The sequence below is a fragment of the Eleutherodactylus coqui genome, chromosome 7 (genome assembly GCF_035609145.1).
Source record: "Eleutherodactylus coqui strain aEleCoq1 chromosome 7, aEleCoq1.hap1, whole genome shotgun sequence".
In the NCBI taxonomy this organism is placed as follows: domain Eukaryota; kingdom Metazoa; phylum Chordata; class Amphibia; order Anura; family Eleutherodactylidae; genus Eleutherodactylus; species Eleutherodactylus coqui.
The window spans coordinates 154,483,845-154,511,115 of NC_089843.1; the positions used below are offsets into that span (position 1 = coordinate 154,483,845).

Consider the following 27,271-nt stretch of genomic DNA (forward strand, 5'->3'; position numbering starts at 1 on the left):
ATACGCAGCCAGCTAAGTGTTACAGCAGGCTTGCGCAAAATTATTTCCTGGCTCTGCTGTGCGTTCCGTAAGCGAAGTCAGCCTCCAACCACAGGCCAATAAGCGGCACATTTAATTACAGCGTTCTGTTTCTGCACTACTGGTAATACACCATGCTGAGGGGTACGGGTAGGCCTAGAGGACGTGGGCGAGGACGCGGAGGCCCAAGTCAGGGTGTGGGCACAGGCCGAGCTCCTGATCCAGGTGCATCGCAGCCGACTGCTGCGGGATTAGGAGAGAGGCACGTTTCTAGCGTCCCCACATTCATCTCACAATTAATAGGTCCACGCGGTAGACCTTTATTAGAAAATGAGCAGTGTGAGCAGATCCTGTCGTGGATGGCAGAAAGTGCATCCAGCAATCTATCGAACACCCAGAGTTCTGCGCCGTCCACTACTGCAACTCTGAATCCTCTGGCTGCTGCTCCTCCTTCCTCCCAGCCTCCTCACTCCATTACAATGACACATTCTGAGGAGCAGGCAGACTCCCAGGAACTGTTCCCAGGCCCCTGCCCATAATGGGCAGCAAGGGTTCTGAATCCTCTCCCACTGGAGGAGTTTGTCGTGACCGATGCCCAACCTTTTGAAAGTTCCCGGGGTCCAGGGGATGAGGCTGGGGACTTCCGGCAACTGTCTCAAGACCTTTCAGTGGGTGAGGAGGACGATGAGACACAGTTGTCTTGCAGTGAGGTAGTAGTAAGGGCAGTAAGTCCGAGGGAGGAGCGCACAGAGGATTCGGAGAAAGAGCAGCAGGACGATGAGGTGACTGACCCCACCTGGTTTGCTACGCCTACTGAGGACAGGTCTTCAGAGGGGGAGGCAAGGGCAGCAGCAGGGCAGGTTGCAAGAGGCAGTGCGGTGTCCAGGGGTAGAAGCAGGGCCAGACCGAATAATCCACCAACTGTTTCCCAAAGCGCCCCCTCGCGCCATGCCACCCTGCAGAGGCCGAGGTGCTCAAAGGTCTGGCAGTTTTTCACTGAGAGTGCCGACGACCGATGAACAGTGGTGTGCAACCTGTGTCACGCCAAGATCAGCCGGGGAGCCACCACCACCAGCCTCACCACCACCAGCATGCGCAGATATATGATGGCCAAGCACCCCACAAGGTGGGACGAAGGCCGTTCACCGCCTCCGGTTTGCACCGCTGCCTCTCCCCCTGTGCCCCAACCTGCCACTGAGATCCAACCCCCCTCTCAGGACACAGGCACTACCGTCTCCTGGCCTGCACCCACACCCTCACCTCCGCTGTCCTCGGCCCCATCCACCAATGTCTGTCAGCACAGCGTCCAGCCGTCGCTAGCGCAAGTATTGGAGCGCAAGCGCAAGTACGCCGCCACGCACCTGCACGCTCAAGCATTAAACGTGCACATAGCCAAATTTATCAGCCTGGAGATGCTGCCGTATAGGGTTGTGGAAACGGAGGCTTTCAAAAGTATGATGGCGGCGGCGGCCCCGCGCTACTCAGTTCCCAGTCGCCACCATTTTTCCCGATGTGCCGTCCCAGCCCTGCACGACCACGTCTCCCGCAACATTGTACGCGCCCTCACCAACACGGTTACTGCCAAGGTCCACTTAACAACAGACACGTGGACAAGCACAGGCGGGCAGGGCCACTATATCTCCCTGACGGCACATTGGGTGAATTTAGTGGAGGCTGGGACAGAGTCAGAGCCTGGGACCGCTCACGTCCTACCCACCCCTAGAATTGCGGGCCCCAGCTCGGTGGTGGTATCTGCGGCGGTGTATGCTTCCTCCTCCTCCTCCGCAACCTCTGTCTCGCAATCAAGATGTGTCAGCAGCAGCACGTTGGCAGCAGTCGGTGTCGCGCGGCGTGGCAGCACAGCGGTGGGCAAGCGTCAGCAGGCCGTGCTGAAACTACTCAGCTTAGGAGATAAGAGGCACACGGCCCATGAACTGCTGCAGGGTCTGACAGAGCAGACCGACCGCTGGCTTGCGCCGCTGAGCCTCCAACCGGGCATGGTCGTGTGTGACAACGGCCGTAACCTGGTGGTGGCTCTGCAGCTCGGCAGCCTCACGCACGTGCCATGCCTGGCCCACGTCTTTAATTTGGTGGTTCAGCGCTTTCTGAAAAGCTACCCACGCTTGTCAGACCTGCTCGGAAAGGTGCGCCGGCTCTGCGCACATTTCCGCAAGTCCCACACGGACGCTGCCACCCTGCGCACCCTGCAACATCGGTTTCATCTGCCAGTGCACCGACTGCTGTGCGACGTGCCCACACGGTGGAACTCTACGCTCCACATGTTGGCCAGGCTCTATGAGCAGCGTAGAGCTATAGTGGAATACCAACTCCAACATGGGCGGCGCAGTGGGAGTCAGCCTCCTCAATTCTTTACAGAAGAGTGGGCCTGGTTGGCAGACATCTGCCAGGTCCTTGGAAACTTTGAGCAGTCTACCCAGATGGTGAGCGGCGATGCTGCAATCATTAGCGTCACCATTCCTCTGCTATGCCTCTTGAGAAGTTCCCTGCAAAGCATAAAGGCAGACGCTTTACGCTCGGAAACAGAGCCGGGGGAAGACAGTATGTCGCTGGATAGTCAGAGCACCCTCCTGTCTATATCTCAGCGCGTTGAGGAGGAGGAGGAGCATGAGGAGGATGAGGAGGAGGGGGAAGAGACAGCTTGGCCCACTGCTGAGGGTACCCATGCTGCTTGCCTGTCATCCTTTCAGCGTGTATGGCCTGAGGAGGAGGAGGAGGATCCTGAAAGTGATCTTCCTAGTGAGGACAGCCATGTGTTGCGTACAGGTACTCTGGCACACATGGCGGACTTCATGTTAGGATGCCTTTCTCGTGACCCTCGCGTTACACGCATTCTGGCCACTACGGATTACTGGGTGTACACATTTCTCGACCCACGCTATAAGGAGAACTTTTCCACTCTGATACCCGAAGAGGAAAGGGGTTCGAGACTGATACTATACCACAGGACCCTGGCGGACAAGTTGATGGTAAAATTCCCATCCGACAGCGCTAGTGGCAGAAGGCGCAGTTCCGAGGGCCAGGTAGCAGGGGAGGCGCGGAGATCAGGCAGCATGTACAGCACAGGCAGGGGAACACTCTCTAAGGCCTTTGACAGCTTTCTGGCTCACCAACAAGACTGTGTCACCACTCCCCAGTCAAGGCTGAGTCGGCGGGAGCACTGTAAAAGGATGGTGAGGGAGTACGTAGCCGATCGCACGACCGTCCTCCGTGACGCCTCTGCCCCCTACAACTACTGGGTGTCGAAGCTGGACACGTGGCCTGAACTCGCGCTGTATGCCCTGGAGGTGCTTGCTTGTCCTGCGGCTAGCGTCTTGTCAGAGAGGGTGTTTAGTGCGGCTGGGGGAATCATCACAGATAAGCGTACGCGCCTGTCAGCCGACAGACTTACACTCATCAAGATGAACAAAGCCTGGATTTCCCCAGACTTCTCTTCTCCACCAGCGGACAGCAGCGATGCCTAAGCAATACGTAGGCTGCACCCGCGGATGGAAGCATCGTTCTCTATCACCATCAAAAACGGGGACATTTTTGCTTCATCAATCTGTGTATAATATTCCTCCTCCTCCTCCTGCTCCTCCTCCTGAAACCTCACGTAATCACGCCGAACGGGCTATTTTTCTTAGGCCCACAAGGCTCAGTCATATAATTTTTCTAAACAATTTTTATACGTTTCAATGCTCATTAAAGCGTTGAAACTTGCACCTGAACCAATTTTTATTTTAACTGGGCTGCCTCCAGGCCTAGTTACCAATTAAGCCACATTAACCAAAGCGATTAATGGGTTTCACCTGCCCTCTTGGTTGGGCATGGGCAATTTTTCTGAGGTACATTAGTACTGTTGGTACACCAATTTTTTGGGGCCCTCGCCTACAGTGTAATCCAATTAATTTTTTGCCCACCTGCATTACAGCTGACGTTACATCAGCTGTGCTGGGCACTGCAATGGGATATATTTATGTACCGCCGGTGGGTTCCAGGGAGCCACCCATGCTGTCGGTCCACACGGAGTTGTAACTATATGTGTCCACTTCTAAAGAACCCCAATCTGACTGGGGCATGCAGTGTGGGCCGAAGCCCACCTGCATTAAACATGACATTACCTCAGCTGTGATGGGCAATGCTATGGGATATATTTATGTGCCGCCGGTGGCTTCCTGGCACCCACCCATGCTGTCGGTCCACAGGGACTTCACAATAGGGAGTTGTACCTGCCTGTGTCTATGAATTAAAAAGCCCGGTCAGGTTGGGGCATGCAGTGTGGGCCGAAGCCCACCTGCATTTAATCTGACGTTAGCTCTGCTGTCCAGGGCACTGCAATGGGATACATTTATGTACAGCCGGTGGGTTCCAGTGTGTGCCTGCGGTTCCTCCTCATGGCAGACGCACTTATAAATAGACATGAGGGTAGTGTGGCATGAGGCCAGCGTGTGGCATGAGGGCAGCTGAAGGCTGCGCAGGGACAATTTGGTGTGCGCTGTGGACACTGGGTCGTGCGGGGGGGGGGGGGGCAGTATGTAACCCAGGAGAAGTGGCAGCGGAGTGTCATGCAGGCAGTGATTGTGCTTTGTTGGAGGTAGTGTGGTGCTTAGCTAAGGTATGCATTGATAATGAGGGCTTTTCAGAAGTAAAAATTGTTGGGAGGGGGGGAGGCCCACTCTTGCCGCTATTGTGGCTTAATAGTGGGACCTGGGAACTTGAGATGCAGCCCAACATGTAGCCCCTCGCCTGCCCTATCACTTTCTTGAATTGCCCAGATTTTCACAAATGGAAACCTTAGCGAGCATTGGCGATATACAAAAATGCTCGGGTCGCCCATTGACTTCAATGGGGTTCGTTATTCGAAACGAACCCTCGAGCATCGCGAAATTTTCGTCCCGAGTAACGAGCACCCGAGCATTTTGGTGCTCGCTCATCTCTAATATTTAATTTTTTTTAAATTATTTTCTGCCACCATCTTCTGCGCGCAATGGCTTCTTTGTAAACTTTGAATGGCCTAGTATGCGGGTCAGCTAATGGACAAGAGCCATACTGGATATTGTGTCACCCATTGACATAGCTGCAAACCATTTAATTTACGAAACAGAAAAGCAGATCTTTTTGGATGTCTGCGGAGGTGAAGGGAAACGGAGGAAGTTTCAGGTGTAGGGTTTCATCATTCAGAATGCATCAGAGCAGCCAAATCTTTATACTGGTCTTCTGTGGGAAAGTAAATGAATCGGAGCAGCGGGCACACTAGCTTATTATAATGTACTTTGGACCACATATCAAAAATACTGGGTGAAATTGTGCCCTTCTTGTCCATACTTACCTTGGCTAGCCTTCCTTTTCTGCAGTACACTAATGTGGACTCTTTCCAGGGGCACTTTTTTCCCGAAACTTTAGTACGAGATCCTCTGTGCTTCTAATATAGCTGCCAAAATCTGAACTTGGAAACATGACTACATGGGCCCTGACTTAGATAAGCCGTACTTCTTAGTATGTTGGGATGGTATACAGTGCATTAAAACTATATATTTATCTTGTCTCATGATTGAGAATCATCACATATTAAAACTCCACCCAGAATTAAAATTTATATTATATATATATATTTAGATATCTATATAGATATATGTATATATAATGTAGAGTGTTATTACGTACCTCAACTCTGACATGAGTTTTACTTGTTAACGTCTTGTTAACTACCACAGTGGACAAAGCTACTGCTGTTGCTTTATCGGATTTTACAGGAACTTAATGTTTTAGGAAGTGTTCTTCCTTGAAATCTATTATTAATGATTGGAAAGGATATCTGTTGGAGATGCTCATTGAGAATTGCTGGTGAAGTTACAGTGCATGCTCTCAGCATCATTCTGTTATTTATATCAGTACATTGTAACTGACTTTACTTCAGCCGTAACATTTATTGGAGACTTTTACAATAAATTGGAGACTTTTACAATAAATAGACTTTTAAGGGTCATGAAGAAGAATAGGATGTGTGTAGTTCCATATAACTTTTTGATATTGCAATAGAGATGTATAAAATAACCATTCATGTCCAAATGACATGGACAGCTGATTACGAGCTGCGGCAGTGATGCACAAGCTATAATACAAGAGGTGGCGGGGGAGTGTGGGACTAGCAGCACAGGATTGGTATCACATTATCCCTATTCATAAACTGTCTTAAGGTGCCCATACACTTTCAACAACTGTTGGATGAATGGTCTGTCATCTGATGGCTGTTTCTAACAGCTCCCAAATACACATGAACTTTCAGCTTGGTCAAATGTTTGTGTGTTTAGGGAGGTAAGCCGCAACCAAACAGCTATGGTGTCAGCTTATCTCTCAGGGAACAAAAGAAAGAGGTATTAAAATTCTTTGCCCAAACTTCTGTCAGGGAAAAGTTGAGCCACCCCTATACACATAACAGTTATCTGGTTCTGCCGTCGGTGGCAAGCTCGGCCAACTCAAGTCTAATGTGTATGGGGGGCTTTAGGCTCTGCTCACATGTCTGAGATATACTTTTGGTGGATACAACAATGTGGCCATCAACATAAATATGCAGAGAGTGTACTTTTGGCATATATTTGTCCAGTATACATCATCTTACTTTTTTTCTGTAAAGCTGTATTGAAAAGCATAGTAGACTACACTTTTAAAAATTAGGTGATCTAGCATGAAAAACATGCACATTTTTTTTTGTTTTGTTTTTAACAATGGACGTTAGGCCATAACCATAGCAAGTACAAGTTTCTGTTCCCACTGTTGTGCATGCAGTTACAAGTATTGAAATGTTGGTCATCCAGATAGAGAGTAATGGAAGTAATTGAACGAATCTGTTAAATAGATTTTATAGGAATACACATTTCTGGCCAGGGGCATGCATAGAACTCATAGGTGCCCAGTAGCACAAATTCAGAATTGCCCCTCTGCCCAAACAAATAAAAATAAAAAAATATTGTTACGAAGGCTGGGTTCACACGGGACGGATTTCCAGCGGTAGTCTTGTGGATTGGCCGAACCAAAAATCCGTGAGAAATACGCTGGAAAACCGCAGCTTCACCGCCTGCATTTCCGCTGCGGCCATCTCTCCCCATAGAGAGGCCGCTGTGGGAAAAAAAAAGAATTGACATGCTGCGTCTTAAATATCTGTGCCGTATAGCTGTTCCCACAGGGTTTGTCATTTGCTGGCTAATCCCGGGTTTAGGAGCCGCGTGCGGAATTTCTGTGTGGACAATCCGCACGGAAATTCCGCAGCAAATCCATCCCGTGTGAACCCAGCCTAAGTGATGTGGTCACCATATAATAGTCTGACACTGACTCTACACAGTAATTATGGCACAATTAGCTCTAGTGATCAGAGGTGGCACCTTTTTGGATTGGTGACATCTGTTTTCGATCTTTATCTGGGCCTAGACCACCGTGAAGATTTGTTCCAGCCATGACTTGTTTCTGCACACTCTTCCCATCCTGCTGCTAGAGCCAATGACCCTTTCAGTACCTACTTATAATCCTGGTGTCCTCTCTCTGGCCTTACAAAGTGCTAGTGTGCCCTCTCTGTGGCCCTCAAAGTGCTGGTTTTCCGTCTCTGTGTTTCTCCTTTCCCTGAGTGTGCGTCAAGCAGCGCAAGTCTCACTTAAAGGAGATGTCCCGCGCCGAAACGGGTTTTTTTTTTTTTAACCCCCCCCCCCGTTCGGCGCGAGACAACCCCGATGCAGGGGTTAAAAAAACCACCCGCACAGCGCTTACCTGAATCCCGGCGGTCCGGTGACTTCAATACTTACCGCTGAAGATGGCCGCCGGGATCTTCTACCTTCGTGGACCGCAGCTCTTCTGTGCGGTCCACTGCCGATTCCAGCCTCCTGATTGGCTGGAATCGGCACGTGACGGGGCGGAGCTACACGGAGCCCCTCTCTGGCACGAGCGGCTCCATAGAAGAAAGCTGAAGACCCGGACTGCGCAAGCGCGGCTAATTTGGCCATCGGAGGCCAAAAATTAGTCGGCTCCATGGAGACGAGGACGCCAGCAACGGAGCAGGTAAGTAAAAAACTTTTTATAACTTCTGTATGGCTCATAATTAATGCACAATGTACATTACAAAGTGCATTATTATGGCCATACAGAAGTGTATAGACCCACTTGCTGCCTCGGGACATCTCCTTTAAAGTGTTGCTGGTCCAGACGCTGCTGTCTCAGTCAGTGCAGATTGCCTCTCCCTCTCTCTCCGGCAGTACCTACAGTGAGGCCAAGAAGGAGGCAGTCTGCACTTACTGAGGCAGCAGCATCCAGATCAGTTGGAATGTGAGACTTGTGCTGCTGGCTTGGAATTCAGGGAAATGGGAAAGCGAGTCAGCAGGAGGATAGGGGGCGGAGCCTTTCCACAGGCCTGGTACCAATCTGGTGGTCTACATTGGTAGCGCGCCACTCTTTCTGATTTATCCTTAGAATGGGACATGAATGTGAAAACTGTGTGGATTCGCAGATCAACAAAATGATCACCTCAGAAAAACTAAAGGGACTGCAGCACTGCAGCTCCTTTACTGCTCATCCGTTATCTATTGTTAAAAGAAAAAGTAGGCCCATCTTGACCGTGGAAGGTGCAGAAATGCAAATGTAAATTCACTATTGAAGAATAGTATTCTAACAGTATAATGTGAGGAGAGGAAGTTCCCATTGATAAGAATGGGTGAAAAATATCCCTGACATGAAATGCTGAACAGGTAGATTGAGTCAAGCATGGGAGACACCCAAAAAAGATCAGATCAGTAAATTAAAAGCGTTGGTAGATGTGGACTATGATATAAACAAGGCCTAGGAACATGCAGCTGTAATATAACAGATAAGGCACTCATGAATTATGTAACAATGGATGGGAAATAAAGTACCGAGATTTAATAATATCAAGATTGCCATATAGAAACGGCTTCAGCTTGCAGCATTAAAATTCATAAGTCACATTTGAAGTTAAAGTTTGAATGGAAAGTTAATAATGTTACAAAACACATTGAGAACTTTGTTTTCTTGTTACCAACGTGCTAAAGACAGACTGTAAAGCGATGAAAGCTGTGAAATAACGCCAATATAACAATTCTTGACACCTCGATAAGCAGGCTCCCGTATGTTTAATAATTCTTCAAACTGCAGCCTAATTTATCAACCCAGGGATAGAGTTTAACCCTCTCACCGCTAACCACATTATGTCCTGCAATGGCTGGACTACAGTTCTGGTAATTTACCGCCCTATGCTGTGTATTGGGTGATGCTACCATCTGGCGAGTTGAAAACTGAGTTTCTTTCTGCACTTTAATTTAGATCTCTACTACAGTTTTTCTCCCTTTGTTTTCCTTTCCCCATTACTTCTTCCCACTAATCCCATATTAAAGTTTTATTGTGCATGTATATACTCCGATCAGCTATAATGTTAGAAGTCACCTGCCTTATATCATGTAGGTCTCCCTTCTGCTACCAAAACTGCTCCGACCCATTAAGGCATAGACTCCACAAGACCCCTGATTGTATATATCCTGTTGCATCTAGCACCAGTACATTAGCAGCCGATCTTTTAAGCCCTGTAAGTTGTGAGATGGAGCCTCCATGAATTGGGCTTGTTTTTCACTGAGATCTAGACAATTTGGAGGCTATCAATGAAGCTGTGAGTCCAGCTTTACTGACGGATCTAGTTTAGTCTGCAGCTACTGTATACAGTGATATATAGAAGCTGCAGAAGCCAAACAGTGTAAAAGTTTTTCAAACCCTATTGCAAAAATTTTTAAATATGCCCAACGGTTCCTTTATCAAGCTGCTTTATGTGTCCAATAAAATGAAGTTCAAGTCCAGACGTTGTAAGCGTGGACTCTGTCTACAACATCTGTGATAATTTCAAGGCACATCCGGAATTTCTGGGGGGTTCTTGGACATTGAACCACCCCCTCCCTCCCCCAAAACATATGTGACAGTCCCTTTTTTTTTGGGGGGGGGGGGGTCACTGTACATAAATTGATTGCTTTACACTATACCCTTGGAGCACAGGAACTTTTTTACCTTCTGATCGACTTTTTCTCTTTGTTTGTCCAGAGTTTATTTCCACCTGCGGAAATTCCATAGATGCTCTCCACCTCGTGGATATCCAGTAAGGACGGGGGACCTATGGCAATAGCTTAAAACTTGAGTCTTAAACTAAACCTGGATGATAGGTGTGACAGCTGACCCTGTTGGGACGTGGCTGCTCACACCAGGTAAAATCTTTCTTGTGTTTTAAAATACCATTTGGAGCGCTGCCCTTGTTTTAATTGCCTGTTTCCATGGGCCAACTGTCATCAGGTTTTTAGGTCTGCATAAAATGAATGATGATGAACAATAAGCAAATGAATTATCGCTTCATCATTGCATGTTTACAATGAGCAATTATCCTTCAGGTTTGCACAATCCAACAATTAACTGAATGATAATTGCTTTGTGTATGCTTTATGCAGACCTGTAGTAGCCCCTAAAAACAAACTAATCTCATCCTGCAGGCATATTTTAATTCACTCCATAAGCATCGGGTAGAAGAGGAAGTGGAGTTACACAAGTGCGGAAGTACTCCGCAGAGCGTGTTAGTAGCTTGTAAACAAGAAGCCACCTATATGGCTGCACAGGAGCAGAAGACCAAAAGTAGGATATTTTCAACACATTAACTTTCATGTGAGTTGCATTTAGCTCACGCTAGTTTTGATCTTGGGGCTTCATGAAGCATATATAACTCGCCTGTCTCTTTAGGTTGCAAGCCGCGTGGTAAGTGACATTGCTGCACCTACTTAGGGGGTATGATTCAGAGGTCGTCATACAGGAACAGCTAAGGTCCACTTCAGACACAACTTGTGGAATGAAAATAGACTCGGTTCTCCAAAACAAATTCAATAGGTACAGTATGTCGTGAGTCACAGACAGCTCACATGGCGTGCAGTCTAACAATTGATTCTAGCGCCACGTCAGTTACATTTAACAGAAAAAAAAGACATTTTTTTAATTAAATTAGAAACTATTTTATTGTTTACAAAATTTTTCTTTACATTTTTGCAATTAAATACCATGGCCCCAACGAGTTTTTATTCCCTACTAGTGTGGCAGTTAATGTGTTAATCAGGAATAGATGCAAAGTTACAACAAAGTAAAAAATGATTTAAAAAAAGTACCAATGTTTAGTATAAGCTTTCTATTCCTTTTAAATACTGCTCTCTACCGGCCGGAGTTACGGCATATTATGTATGAAGATTGTCACCTTAATCAATTGTTGTGAATAATTAAAGCCTGTAATAGACACAAAGGTTAGTTTTCTAAGAATACGTCAGAGAGGTAATCTTTTTTTTTTTGCTTTTAATTCCTAGTCTGCGGTTCTTGAATTCATTCCATTACTCAGATCAGCATGTCAATGACATCGATCATCCAAATGCTGTGGGGATTTTTGCAGTTGTCCTGTTTTTGAATACTAACTTTGATAAAATGCTTAGAGACACTAATTTTAATCAGATAATCAAATTTGGTATCTTCTCACCCAAGTAAGGGCTCCCTCAGATGAGCGTTTTTTTCTGGGCGCCATGGGTGTATCTCCCACGTGGGGAGCACACTTGCTGCGTGCCACAATCCTCCATACACTATGTTCTGTATGCGTATGCATGAGTAACATATGTAGGATAGTGCATGGTGCGATCTTTTTTGCACGTTCACTTCGCGAGTGGTGAGGCACTGTTGAGAGTAATGTTAAGTTTGCTACCGTGTATTACGCACGGTAAAAAACACTTGTGTGAGAGAGCCCTAAACTAACCTAATGCAGATGCAGGTTCTGGGTATTAATTTACAGCAACTTTATCTTTTGAAACGTTTGTTAATGTTGTGGTTAGATGATCAAATAAGTTTAATATTGCGTCATTTTTTTAAGGACCAAATTAGGAAAGGCAAAATTGACGCAAAATATGATGGTGGTATCTTCTGCCAGCTATGGCAATTGGGACAACCCCATATGCACAAGATAGTTGGACAAGCCTACTAAAATGTGTATGGGTAATGGTTAATATTGCTTCACACAGAGTGGTTAATGACATTTACTGCTAACTGTAGCTCTCTGTTCGGTGGTGATGAGGCTCCACCGCGTAAAAGCCAGGATCTTTTTAGGGCAAGTGCTAAATTGTTTCTAAACCTTTTAAATTTGTGTTTTTACTGAATAAGGGTGTTTTCTTGAAAATACTGTTGACTCTGGAAAAGATGCCTTATTATGTTCTTTGTAGTTATACAGTAATATAGAACTGTTGTATGCATGTAAAAGACTTTTATAACCCTTCAATCTGATTCCAGTGATGTTTTAAAAGTAAGCGAAGTGAAGTCCAACTTGTAGGATCACCACCAGAACTTCCTGTTAAGATAAATGGTAGCGTTAGAAATGGTCAAATGTTTCAATTAAGCTGTTTCTGACCCCCTTTTCATCTTTATGGAGAGGGACTTGTTTGGCCTGTTGTCCAGCCAAGAATGAGGGATCGGGACTTCTTGATTTCCCACATGTTTGTGTTTAAAAAAAGTTTGCCAGACTTGCACCAAGGATTACGTTAACCAGGACTGTGGAGCCGGTACGCCAAACCTCTGACTCCTTAATTTTCCTAGACTCAACCCGGACTCTCGACTTCAACTCCTTCATATATGACTTATGTGTTTAAAGTGATAAATTTAAATGGCATGGTTTATTAATGGGTTTTGATCAATAGAGGCTTAGATAAATAGAACATATATTAGGACATTTCAAAAAACTTTCCAGAATTCATATTGGATTCTGCATTGAATTAACTATAGAATATTTAGAAAATATGTTTTTTTTATAAGGCAGAGCTGGATTCGGTACATTTCTATCAAATCCGACTCCACAGTCCTGACCTGAACCTGATACAAAAAAACTGCAATACTACATGAAGGTTTAAAAGTACAATTGTATTCTACCTGATTACGTATTAACTCTGTGCCAGTATTGCTCACACATCCTGTGGTCTTGCATAGCATTGGGGCTCTTTCACATGGGCGCAGTGATTTTCGTCCGTCCAAAATGGTGAAATCAGCTGCATCTCCCATTTTTTCACTCAATCAGATGGCCGGGTGCGGCATGTATACGCCACAGAATACCATCGGCTGTGGGAGAGAGTTTAGCTCTGCTACGGTACCTCCCCCTTCCCTCCTCTTCCCCGCCCCTTGCCGGTTGCCGGCAAAGGGAGCGGGAGGGAGCTTAGCAGAGCTAGTGTGCTAAACTACCTTCCCCTCTTCACCCCTTGCCGGCAAGGAGAGGGGGCAGACGAGGCGGAAGCAAGTCATGCTAAACTCTCTCCCCAGTCAATGGGAGCTGCTGGCAAGGGAAGGAACTTTAGCAGTGCAAGCCACTGCTAAACTCCCTCCCCTTTTTCTTTTTTTAATGGTTCTCATAGGTTCCCATAGGGGTGTGTGGGAACGACTGGCATATTCTGGCAAAAGATAGGACAAGACCTATCTTTTCCGGACTCCATATGTGCTATCTTTTCCAGCCGGACGATTTTAGGTACCGGAAAGTCGCCCATCTGAACAAATGCATTGGAATCCATTGTTTCAGTAGGTCACGTTTTTGGCCCGGCGTTCTATTGTAACTAAATCGCTGTGATAAAACGCCCGTGTGAATAAAGTCTGCAGTTGTGTATTGTCCAACTTGAAAGAGCTAGCATCCAGTTGAATGGAAAGTTCATATAGTTCACTATTTCAATGGGATAGTTCCCATGATGGTGTGCAGGAGAGAGATGTGGAACTACTAGGTACAGCAGATCACTACTGGAAAATATACGCAGGGTATTTATATAATTGCTTATTGATCTTCACTTAACATTGATATTTTGTTTCGCACTGGGAAATGTTGCCCTATTACCAAGCCAGACAACACATAATGCCCTCCTCTTGCATTATGTGTTGCCTGGCTTAGTAGCTCTATTTCCACTTTTATTAATGAACCAAGAGCACAGCTGTTATCAGTTCAACAAACACCATTATTGGCACTGTACTTGGCTCACTGTTATTGCCAAGTGTCTAATCGGCTGCATAAGGAGAACTGCCAAGAAACTGACACTGCGAATATTTAGTAAGGAGGCTTAAACTTCACATCTTGACATGTGGGTCATTTCGGCTTCCTTCCAATGGCCTATGCTGCATCTCAGAGTTTTCCTTGCTCATATTATTCTTCAAAATCTATAGGCTAGCTATACGATTATTTTGTTTTGTCTTTATATGTCGGATCCCTGTTATCTACTTATGTTTACTTATTGTATGAGATTACTATTTCAGATTGTGTCAGCCAGTCATGGGTAGAAACAATTTTCACCCAACTACATAACAATTACACTCTGTGTTTCTTTTATGACTTCATTAACTAATTTACATTACTAATTACATATGAAACCCTCAAATATTTTTAGGTGCTAGTATATAACACTATCTGTTATGTGCATAAGAGAAGTGCTCATACAGTTGGTCTAATTAATTATTGTCAGTTTCTTCATAGAAAATCTATATAAAATGATACATAATGATGTACTTTGTGTGTGAATGCTACTTGACAAATTGATGTTGAATTAATTGGGAGATTTTTCAAAAACATTTTATGATGAATTATTGCTTATAGGAAACATCACACGGGATAATATAGCTGGTGCAATCTGCTAGGGATGTTTTTTCTATCCGAATGCCATATATTTGCAAAAATCTTTTGTGGCAAAACATTATATATTTTTGTGGATTTTGGTGCAACGTTTTTTACGCCCCCTTTGCACCACCATATATTCATGGCAATTGCTGGGATTACAGACAGCTCTAATCCCAGCCATTTAACCCTTGTGATAGCAGTTGTGGGCATCATAAGGGAGGAGGGTCATGTCTCCTTATTAGCTGATTGTCACACCCTGCAATAGAGATTGCCATGGCTGATTGTCTAAGGAACTATCTGAGTCTACAATAGGTCCTCAGGGCTGTTCTGTGGGATCCCCTGTTTGGGATCGTCCAAGTTAAGGCCCATTTACATGCAAAGCTAATCTTTCAAACGACTGAAAGATTTTGCGATCAATTTGCATAAAGTGTTAATGGCCATTAATGGCCATTAACACTTTATCATCTTTATTTGCATGTACAAGGGCCTCCAATGTAACGGTTATCGCTCATTTTTGAACGTTTGAGTGAATTTTGAGCGATAATCGTTACGTGTAAATGGGCCTTTACTCTATAAACTTTTTTTACATGTTTATATATGTGAATTTATTTGTTTGTTGATTTATTTTTCAACTTTGGTATCCGGTGATATGTGACTAATGAGATAAACACAACCACATTTTATGCTTTTGTTTTCTGTTTCAGGAAGAAGTCCTTTTTATTTTCAGCATTGTATGCTGCCTTTATATTTGGTGGCCGGCACCTCATGAAACAACGAGAAAAGTTTGAGCTAAGGAAACCCCTTGTATTGTGGTCCCTCAGCCTTGCAGTTTTTAGGTAGGACACTTACATTAAATATTGGCTCCAGTTTCTAAAAATTGAGGAGTAGTAAAATGTGCTGACAATGTATAAAGTTATTCCATCTGTTGTTATTAAAGTGGCTGTCCAGGAATGCCACAAAATAGCTGCTGTTCATGCAGCCCGTAGTCTGTTAGGAGAATGCATATGCAGAACGGAATGAGAATAGGCATGGTTAGAGCCTAACACTACACAGTTCTGAGCAGTGTAGCCTTAGGCTCCACCCACTACCCCGCTCCTTTTCTCCTGTGCTCTGCACATGTATTCTCCCAGGCATTGGCGTAACACTATTACTAGCACTATTGCAGGGGACCCAATTGCCGCAGGCTGTATCAGGATGACGTTCAGGGATGGGAGGGACTGTTACCTGGGGCAGCCTGCGGCCATTTCCATGCTGAAGACTCCTCTGGCGGGGTCCTCCTACTACTCAGAGACTGCAGTTATGATTCATCATGCCTGCAGTCCATCAGTGCACTGCTGGCCGTTTGATTGGTCAGGCCGGTGGTAGCTGATAGTGAGGAGGTGAGCGGACCATGTGGTGTAACCAGGTATGTACTGCATATAATAATATATGTATAACTAATGCCAGCTGTACAGATATAATTATATACAGGAGATATCCAGGTTACAGCAGCATGCTCCATATCACTATATACAGGGAAATATACATCGCCCTGTAAATAATGATATGGAGCATGCTGCTGTAACCTGGATATCTCCTGCATATAATTATATGCACAGCTGGTATATGTTATATATCTCCTGTATATAGTGATATGGAGTATGCTGGTATAACCTGGGTACCTCCTGTATATAATTATATATGTACAGCTGGTATAAGTTATACTTCTCCCTGTATATAGTGATATGGACCATGCTGGTATAACCTGGGTATCTCCGGTATATGATTATATATGTACAGCTGGTACAAGTTATACATCTCCTGTATATAGTGATATGGACAATTGTGGTATAACCTGGGCATCTTCTGTATATGATTATATATGTGCAGCTAGTATAAGTTATACATCCTGTTTATAGTAATATAGACTATGCAGGCATAACTTGGATATCTCCTGTATATAATTATCTATGTACAGCTGGTATAAGTTATACATCTCCCTGTATATAGTGATACGGACCATGCTGGTATAACCTGTGCATCTTCTGTATATGATTATATATGTACAGCTAGTATAAGTTATACATCCTGTTTATAGTGATATAGACTATGCAGGTATAACTTGGGTATCTCCTGTATATAATTAAATATGTACAGCTGGTATAAGTTATACATCTCTTGTGGACCATGCTGATATAACCTGTGTATTTCCTGTATATGATTGCACACTTTATACACAATTAAAAAAACACATCAAAAACCTACAATTGGTTTTAAAAAATGCATGTATGATTAAAATCCACGTGTGGTTTTTAATAGTGTATGCATTTTCTTAGAAACGCGCATAGTTTTTGAATACCTCATGCAGATTTTTTTTTTTTTTTTTTAATTATTTGTGGCTAAAACTACAACAAAAAACATGAACACAGCCTAAGGGGCTACAAACAGATTTTCACGTACTCCAGGAAATGAGTCAAGTTTGGAAAGCTTGTGCCATGGGGCTAGATCATGTATGTAAATTCATTTTGCAGCTGTATGCTGCACGGTTTAGGTATGGTGATGTTCCCAAGCTAAACTCTTGCACCCTGGCCCCTAAGTCTTTAGCTACATCCCTAATCCCAGGATTGCAACAGGCCGCACGGATGGCAGCCATTTTGTAGCATTCTTGGACAACCCTTTAAAAAGGGTTTTCCCAACATGTAAAACCTTGCCACAGGATAAGTGATAAATGTGTGTTCTCTGGAATCCCAATATTCCTCCTTATGTGTACCACCTTGGTTAGGAAAAGTTTGAATGTAGCGATGGTGGAGCAGGTTTGCTTCTTGTCCGTTTAAACTAAGGGACCCGACAGTGAGGCTTCCAGCAGTTGCACATTTACCACCTATGTTGCGCAGAGTCCAGAAAAATCACAGAACTCCCAATGCAGTTCAAAAAGTGGTTCTTTATTCACCCATGCATGTAACAATGCGACATTTCAACTCACTCTATGGAGTTTTACTCAAACAATCTGGTGCATACACAATGCACTATGCACATAGGGACTATTACCTCATTACACATAGCTAAGGCCTTATTAAAGTGTTAATAACACAAGTCTATTTTCAATATGTCCAAAATGCAATATAATGACTACAAGGTGCTGTGCATAAACTAGAAATATTACAAATAGGAATAGTTCATCAATTGGATAAGAGGAATATTTTGTGCATACATAATACATGACTATGGTGGTATTATTGTACCTTGACGCCACCGGAAGCTAGGAGTTTGACAGGAGGAACGACCCTCTCACACCCCTAGCTTCTGATAGGCGTAAGGCAGGAAGGTCCTACTACCGTGTTGATACATTTCTGCCGGCCATGGAGGGGTAGCCTGAGGGTTACAGTTCTTCTTAGGCTTACATTATTACCAGTAAAGGCTGCCATATTACTGCTGTAACGTGGCAGCATTTACATGTAATAATTTAAGCCTAAGAAGAACTGTAACCCTCAGGCTATCCTTCCATATCCGGCAGAAATGTATGTAGACAGTGCAGAGTCTCTGCTCAGTGCTGGCCGGCATTTCAGCCATGCGTTCCATCCAGCTGCCTCAGCCGTCCATCCCGGCCACAGCCTCAGCCCTCCGTCCAGCCTGCCGGCTGTCAGCTCTGTGCCAGTGGCCGCGTGTGTGCTCCGTGACGCCCACTCCCCCACTCACAACTGGCAATCACCTACACTGTGGCCTCCCTGATCCCGAGTCCGCGCAGCGCTTCTACACTGAGCGGGATTCGGCTTCCTGGTCCACCGCAGGGAAAGGTCCTTGCAGCTGTGGGTGTGCGGCAGCAGCCCCTTGGCCACTGTATCCCTCTTCAATAAATCTTTAGAGCCCTTCCCAGACCTGCTGCCGAAGAAGCTGTGCAGCCAATCGGGTACAGTGGGTGTCACCCCCCTGTCAATCTTGGCTCCAGCAGGAATTCCTGGTGGCATCAAGATACAGTAATACTGACTATGGTGAGGAAACATCTTTTAGGGCTCAATCAGATGGGCGTTTTTTTGTGCAAATTGTTTTGCGCAAAATGAATGTGTAAACCAAAGCGTGCGTCCCACTGAAAAAAACACACAGTGCGGCATGTTCTAAAGAACATAATACCAAGCAATGACAAGTCCTGCATTTTTAAGAAAATTCTTTGTGAACGCAGAACGCAGATAGCCGCGTTTTAAAATATGGTGTCCCATAATTTGTGAAATTTTTTGCGCATGTAAAAGTCGGACATGTGACCGTTGCCATTGAAAAGCATTGGGACTAAATAGATGTGAATCGCAAAAGCAGAAAACATGCGCAGCAAACAAATACCCGTCTGACTGAGCCCTTAAAGGGAATGTGTCATCAGAAAATGACCTACTGTTTAAATCAAGTTTTTAAATTAAACATTTTCCTTTAATTTTCCATGTCACTATCTATATTTAAAAATATCCTAATATCTTGCAGTTTTCACACCGACTACTAAGTTTAATAATGGTCTGACACTTCCTGTTCTCTAGGGATTACATCTCAGCAGTCATCTCATTATCATCACAGGCAGGACTACAATGAAAGATAACACATATATGTAGGTAATACAGGATTCACTATTCACAATAGGTGATGGTAGCAGCTCAGCTTCTGCCCTCTCCCTACACACTGATCTCTGCTCAGGTCACAGAGCATGCCTACATGTCCCATAGAAGTCACCTCCAATCTGTTGTTTCGTATGGTTCATGTGGCTGCTGTATGGAACATGAAGTGTCTGATTATTGCATCAGGTTTAGTAACAATAATAAAAACTGAAGGATACTAGTATTTTTAAAATATGCATAGTGAAATGGAAAATGTAACTTTTTTTTTTTTTTTTTTAGAAAATAAGCTTAACCTTGTGATGTGGGTACGACTGCAAGGGGTTAACTCAATCTTGCACTTACCTTCTGCTCAGGTTGCAAAAAAGCAGAGATAACACTCCAACACAGTCCATACATCCCCTGATTTTTACTGCCATTACTCCTGGACTATGGAGCCAGAAGTCCCACAAATACACTCACACACTATTCTCCAGCAGTCATAGAGTTAACACTATTGAAGGCTGAAAGATTCAGAGCAACAAGGGACCGGGCTTATTAAAGTTTTAAGCTTTAAAGAAAATGCAGTGCTTACATCTTTTGTACTTCCTTCCCCAAAGCTGATGATGGGTGCAGCATCCGAGAAGCGGGCCATGGTCTAGGAGACAGCGGGATACAGTTTGGCCTTGTCACGGTGGCTCTATCGTCTCCCACCTGGAGGGTAACTGGTGACATGTCCAAGGGCCGAGGGCAGGTTAATAAATGGGAACCCACTTGGGGATTACCTGAGCCTTTTTAGTCACTCGTGACGCCACCGCTTCTTTTGCCGATGGGTGACTGGTCGTTTTACTCAACTTTAGCAGCAAATACAGTTCAGCAGTTTCCTGGACAGGCGGTGTGACAGGGAGAAGTCACGGGACGTCAGGAGAAACCACAGCCATAGTTTTCTGTAGTTCCTGGCCTAGTACCACACTTTCTTCTCTCTTCTAATCTTTACCAGTCCACACTTATGGTCAGGTTCACGCTGCCGAATTCCTGTGGGTAGTAGTCCACGACAGTCATTGGGCCATTCTCTCTGCCTATTCCATTCTGAACCACATGGGTTGAAGATACCTGTGTGGAACTCCTGAAGACCTCTCTGCTGCAGGTCCAGAACACACTCAGAACTCAGAACAGAAGCTCCTTGCACATGCCTTGCAAGCACATATATCCTACAAGGTCACATGAAAAACAAACGGATACATTTTCCAGACAGTTAACTCTTTCAGTGCTGCAGCTAGGCAAAACACACCATCCTTGCAAGACAGAAGACACTGACTAGAAAAATGCATGCATACAGTTATAGAGGGGCCCCGTTGTACTGGGCCACTACAAGGGGACTGCTTTATTTAAATGGTCCAGTTTGCATTTAGCTTATTTTTGAAAGTATCCAGTTGGCCAGACTGAAGTGACAAAAGGCACACTGCTCCTCGAGGATAGGAGAAGGAGCCTCAGCTGAGTTCCTTCCTGCAATGAAAGACTCCTCCAATTCAAAGAGCAAACCTAATTGACTCTGGGTACACCAAATATATACACATATACTGTATACAGTCATGTTATTTTTTAATCACGCACTCCCCTTTTTAGATTGCATAAATATGAAATTGGCAAACGCCATTTTAAATGTTCGCAATTCTGTAGCCGTTACCAGATGATAAACTAAAAGTCAGTACCATGGAATCCATTTATACATAACTTAATTAAGCAATGTCATCATCTGATGACACATTCCCTTTAATGCAAACCATAAGGGTGTGTGATCTCCTCATCTATGCAACATTACAGTTCTATCAGTCAGCTAATCCCATCTACACACACATCAGGAGCTTATGGTGCCTGTAAATGCATCAGATGTGTTGATTGTGTATTACGTGTTAGCAATGTACAGGCTGAGGGCATTGATAACACGTAGAGGTACTTTCTGGTTTGTTTTATTTCACAGCAGCAAGTGGATTGTAAATGTTATTCAATAAGTAAAAGGGGTTCTCTGGGCTTTAAAAATGATGTGTAAACAGTTTATATGCAATAAGATTTGTCACTTACTAATATAGTGTTTGTATAAGGTGACCATATGTCCCGATTTAGGCAGAAGAGTCCCGCTTTGGGACCCTGTCTGCCACTTTCCCCAGGGTCCCAGACAGGACAGTCATTTGTCCCGCTTTTGTTGCACTTTCGGGACGCAGGGTCACCATTAAATTAATTAACAGCCGGGGTACTATGTAATTCCAGTTGGTAATCACTCACTTCTGCTGTGGCTGGAAACACACACTGATGGCAGTATGTGCATTCGGGATCTTCCTCCCCTTCCTCCCTGACCTCTCCTCCTTGGTTCTGCAGGAGGAGATGACAAGGGAGGAGGTGCTGCTGCGGGCGCTCACACTTCTGTCCTTAGCAGCGCTGAGAAGACAAGGAAATAAGTAAATCAGTCTCAGAGGGGCTACTGTGGGGGTCACTATTAATACTGGGGCCAATATAGGGGACACTATTAATATTGGGGCCAATATAGGGGCCACTATTACCACTGGGGCCACTTTGGGGGTCCCTTTTACTATTGAGGTTGATATAGGGGTCACTATTACCACTGGGGCTGATATAGGGCACAGTATTACTACTGGGGGCAATATAGGGGTCATTGTTACTACTGAGACCACTGTGGGGTCACTATTACTACCGAGGCCAACATAGGGTACACTATTACAACTGAGGCCGATATAAGGGCACTCTGTATGCGGCAGCGTACCTCAAGCTAACTTAGGGTATGTTTTCATGTCGCGGAAATGCTGTGGAATGACTGCAGCGGAAATTTCTGTGGCAAATTCCATATTATTTCCACATCCAAAAGCCATTTTGACTGGAAATCAAGTCATACATCACATGCCTCACCTCTCCATTTCTCCCGGGCTCCCCTGTTCCTTCCATGTCCCTGGAGAGATTGTGTTTCCCATGCTGGGCAGCAGAGACTGTAAGCAACAGAATAGTACAGAGCAGACAGGAAGTAGTTACAGTACCATCTTTCAAATTGTAATAGAGGGCCATGCAAACAGCTGTAAATAGAGAAGAATCTTGGGAATGGTTGTCTTTCACATGGGTAATCCCACTCACAACAAACTCTGGTAGCATCATAACGATGTTGCAGCACAGAGCTGTTCAAGATTCTGAATTCGAGAAGTGACTACTTTTGAGCTATAGTATCGTCTGGTGAACACTCAAGACACATAGGTATTTTTTCTAAAGCTCAGAAACCCCCTTTAAATTTCTTGAAACTTTAGGCACAGTTTACTGTTAAGTGGCCAACTTGTAAAAGTAGTCTTCATCCCACCAGGCTTGCCTAAGAAATGTTATGATGCCTTAGGGATCTTCTACGAAGTCTTCCATTTTACATTGCCTTACAGTTGCCTAGACAACCAGATTATGTTTTGAGTAGTCTAAATAATAACTAAATGTAAATAATCCACAAAAACCTTGCTGACTTGATTTTATGCTGTACTCGGGAGTCACATGTCTAATTTGCATACAGGAAAGCACCAATCATGAAAGAGCAAGCATCCCTAGTAAAGTGACCATTCTACATCCGCATTCTAGTAGCAGCTATACTGCTGTAAGCATAGTTTGACGGAAAGGCGTTCAACTTTAAAGGAAACCAATCAGAAGAAAATTATAAATGACTCTTAAAACTGTTTTGAGATTGTGAAAACTTTTTCTACTTCAATGCTGACACATAATTTATTACATTTATAGATCCGTACTTTGAAATGCTGATATCTCAGCAAAAACATAAGATCTTGATAAAGGGAAAAAAATCAACTTTTTAATTTTCTGGTTTGGTAAACTTCTTTTAGATATCTAAAAATCTTCATCTAGATTTACTAAATCATTACTTTAACAGAGTAGAGTGACTAAGTTTTACCCCCAGGTATCATGTAGTTTCACATAATAAAGCTACATATCATTTCATGACTATTTGTCAACTGTGTGCTGAACATGTTGAAAGACAACATCTTTTCTTATGAGCAGGCTGTATTGCAAGTCTTGGTATGAATGTGGATGTTAACCAAAGTAAAGTGGTAAGTAAAATGTGTTTTATATAAGGGTCGCCAACCACAGGTCCACGGACCAGGACCGGGCCGTTGAGGTTTTTTCCAGTCCGCGGCGCCGTCGGACGCTCACCACATTAGTAGGAAATACCGCAGCCCCCCTGCTGATATTCACTAAGCAGGGCTACTACCGTAGCAGCGCTGATCCCAGCGCACACTGTGATGTCAGTGTGCAGCCGGGATCGTCCTCCCCCCTCCTCTGACGTCTCCTGCTTGGTTCCGCGAGAGCAGGGGGAGGAGGCGTCCAGCAGCACACTGACGTCACAGTGTGAACTGGGATCAGCGCCGCTAGCAGTGCCGAGCAGAGGAGCAGAGGCGCTTCCACGTGGAGGAGGGGGTAACTATATGGGTCTCAGGGGGGGCGCTATTACTACTAGGGCTGATATAGGGGATACTATTAGTAATAATGTACCCTATATTGGCCCCAGCAGTAATAGCATTACTACTTAAGCCACTGAAACCCCACCCCCATACGACCAAAGCCCCGCCCATGCCCCACTCCGCCCTGCCGGGCCATGGAAAAGTGCTGGTCCCTGGTGCAAAAAAAGTTGGGGACCACTGTTTTAGATCATGCACTGATTGGAAGGCTGAAAATATGACTTATGCTACTGTTACATATTTTAAAATATTCCATTGACAAAAGTCAGAACCCAACGGAATACGTGCGAGGTATTTCACATTTGTTTGCTTTTCTTCTTGTTATGTAGTCGCCTCCTAATTCCACATCCTGTAAGTTCTTAAAGATTTCCGATTCCAAGGCGTTCATGCTCCAGAAGTGTTGTAGGATGGCTTTTGTGTATTTGCATTGTTGAATTAATACAAAGTAGTACATATATTCACTGTAATCTAACCTACGCATCCCTTCTTTCTCCTCAGTATATTTGGTGCTGTCCGGACAGGTGCTTACATGGTATACATTTTGATGACCAAAGGACTTAAGCAGTCAGTTTGTGACCAGAGTTTCTATTATGGGCCAGTCAGCAAATTCTGGGCCTATGCATTTGTACTCAGCAAAGCTCCAGAGTTGGGTAAGAAACTCTTCTCCTTTTCGTCTTGACATAAGACCATGAAATATCAGTTGGTTCGCTCCCGAGGGAGGCTTCCATGGAACATTTTTAGGGTCCCCTTGTTCGTTATTGCTTGCTTTCTGAGAAAAAGTTAGGCTAATTTATTCACGTCTGTGGGCAGAACCTCTGTAGGGGTTTCCGCTACTTTTCACAGCTGGAATACTGCAACATTTAGTATTGTTCTTGCTGGCAAAATATTCAAACCTTATTAGGGCGCCTACCCACTTGCGTTGCCGATTTTCGCGCATTTTTTGCGCGTTTTCCGCGGCGTTTTTTGCAGCCCTCCATTGACAATCATGGGTGCATTAAGAGAAAAATAAGGAGACATATGCAACTGACAGTTCCCATGTGAAAAAAACCCACGAAACGGAAAAAAAACCCAGATGGACAAGAACACATTCTATACTAATTGCTCTTGAGAAAAAACGCAAAACATCACAGGAAAAAAAATCGCAAGTGGGTAGGCACCCTTAGACTGCGTTCCCATGTGGTGTTTTTTGTTGTGGTTTTCAACTGCAATTAAAAAGTGCTAAAAAATAACCCGATATGCGCATGGTTTTTAAAACCATGTGTTTTTTTTTGTTTTTTTTTTAAAACTGCATGTTTTGGTAACCCCTTTCCAATTCAACTTGTATCCTGGTTTTCCTAGGGGGCTTACTCTTTTTCTGCCATTATACAACGGCGCTAACTGCATGAGGTGACAAGTTGGATAGGGTCCGACAGCAGAGAGGCTGGCAATATACAGTAAGAGAACCCTGACGGATGTCTTCCAACATCGGAGCTGTGCAGCCTTAAATCATAATGTCTTCAGAGGTCAGACAGTGGATTGGAAAGGGTTAAAAACCACATACATTTTTAGACAAAACTTGTGGTTTAAAAAAAAAAAATGCGGTTTTTGAATCAGTTTTGAAAACATCAACCAAAAACGTCAAATGTGAACTCTGCAAATAATAAGTCAATGGGGCCCATTGTTCATGGGTTAGAATTGTTAATATGTCGGATCCATGACAGCTTCATAGCTTCCATCATTATAAATCTTTTTAACAAAAATGTAAAATAAGATGAATAAACTTCCACAATTCATGGAAAGCAGCAGGTTTTAAGGCTACATTACATATAAGTATAATGTTGGGTATATAACAGGGCGGATTAGTGAGGTGCTCATCTACCTTATTGCTCAGGGATTTGCTTCCCCAAGCTTGGCGTCCATTGGTTTAGTAAACAAGTCTTTAGTGCAATAAATTTTTAATCTGCAGCATGTCAATTTCTGCTATGGGTTTTCACCGCAAATTTCACCCCCTAGGCCTTTTTCAGACGAGCATATGTTTTTGCGCACCTATGTGTACGAAAAAACCTGCTGCTCACATGAGTGGAAAACGCATGAACTGGTAAAGTTTGCCCATGAAACTTTGTCCGTTCACTGGAGCAGCTGCTCCACAAAGGTCCCCTCATCACTGAACACTGTGATAGTGCTGTCACAGTGTTCAGTGATGATGGGACTCCCCGTGGGGATGAAAGAATCCCCTGCCACAGTTGTGGCAGAGGACTGCAAAGCTATCCTATTGCTTTCGATGGGGCTAGAACTACTGCCGCCCCATTGAAAGCTATGGGGTGAAGGCAAACTCTGCAGGGATTTTTAGGGAAGGGCTTGAAATATACGCCCTATCCTGAAAATAAACCCTAGTTGCTGAAAATGTAAAAAAAAAATCTTAACACACCTAGTAGCACTGTCGGGGCTCCGGTGCATCTTCTTCCCAGCATTGTTCCACATCATTTTCTTCTGGCCTGGGATTTAAAAATCCCTGCCTTCTGGAAGCACTGCCTCTGATTGGCTGAGCGCAGGGACCAATCACAGCCATTCAACTATTGAATGGCTGTGATTGGTCTCTTCGCTCAGCCAATCAGAGGCAGCCCTCAGCTGTCATTCAATGACTGGCTGAGTGCTGCCTCTGATTGGTCACAGCGCTCAGCCAATCAGAGCCACCGCTTTCAGGAGGCAGGGATTTTTCAAACCCCGGCCACCAGGAAGAAGAATACTTACAGGGACTGGGGAAAAGAGCTGAACAGCGCTTGTAGGTGAGTTACGTTTTTTTTTCACAGCTAGGGATGATTTTTGGGGTAGGGCTTATATATTTCAAGCCTCACCCCCACCCCCAAAATCATTGCTCCACGGGTTGCATATATATCCCACTGCTTTCAATGGGGCAGAAGCAGAGCTGTCCCCATTGAAAGCAATGAGTTAGAACTGCGCTCCTCTGCCACAGCTGATTCTTTCATCTCTGTGGGGAGTTCCATCATCACTGAACACTGTGACAGTGCTGTCACAGTGTTCAGCGATGAGGGGGATTCCCCGCGGGGAGTAACAGAGTTGCCATTAACTCCTGCTCCCATAGGAATCAATGAAAACTCTGGCAAACTGCGCACTTAAGATAGGCGATGTCCTATCTTTTTTAGGTGCGCGCTGTTTTGTGCTTCAGATTTTGCACATAGGAACGCTTCTATAGGAACCCAATGGTTCTTTTAGAAGTGCGCATTATGCGCACGCAAAACACACGCTCGTCGGACTGAGGCCTTGCAATGTAAAAAGGTGAAATTTACTGCAAATTTGCATGTGTCATGTGCATTTGCATAACATTTTTCCACCCCAGCGAAAATATCCTTGTGTGAGATGTATATCCGCCTCACAGCTAGGTCACAATTTCTTTAGCGTCCAGTTAAGTCAGTGAAATGCTGAACGTATTGCTTGCACTATATGTCTTGTCAGTAAATTGGAATACATAAGCCCTTTAGTAATTGGCAGCCTAATCTGCTGACTGT

General features: G+C 44.5%; 1 protein-coding gene across 1 annotated transcript in view; it reads left to right on the forward strand.

Moving 5' to 3' along the window:
* ELOVL6 (ELOVL fatty acid elongase 6) overlaps window positions 1–27,271 on the forward strand; it is an 89,809-nt gene that overhangs the window by 55,021 nt on the left and 7,517 nt on the right. Inside the window, exons 2-3 of the mRNA XM_066573830.1 lie at window positions 15,409–15,540; window positions 24,264–24,415. Of these exons, the coding sequence (XP_066429927.1) occupies window positions 15,409–15,540; window positions 24,264–24,415 (284 nt within the window). The remainder of the gene's footprint in view (window positions 1–15,408; window positions 15,541–24,263; window positions 24,416–27,271) is intronic.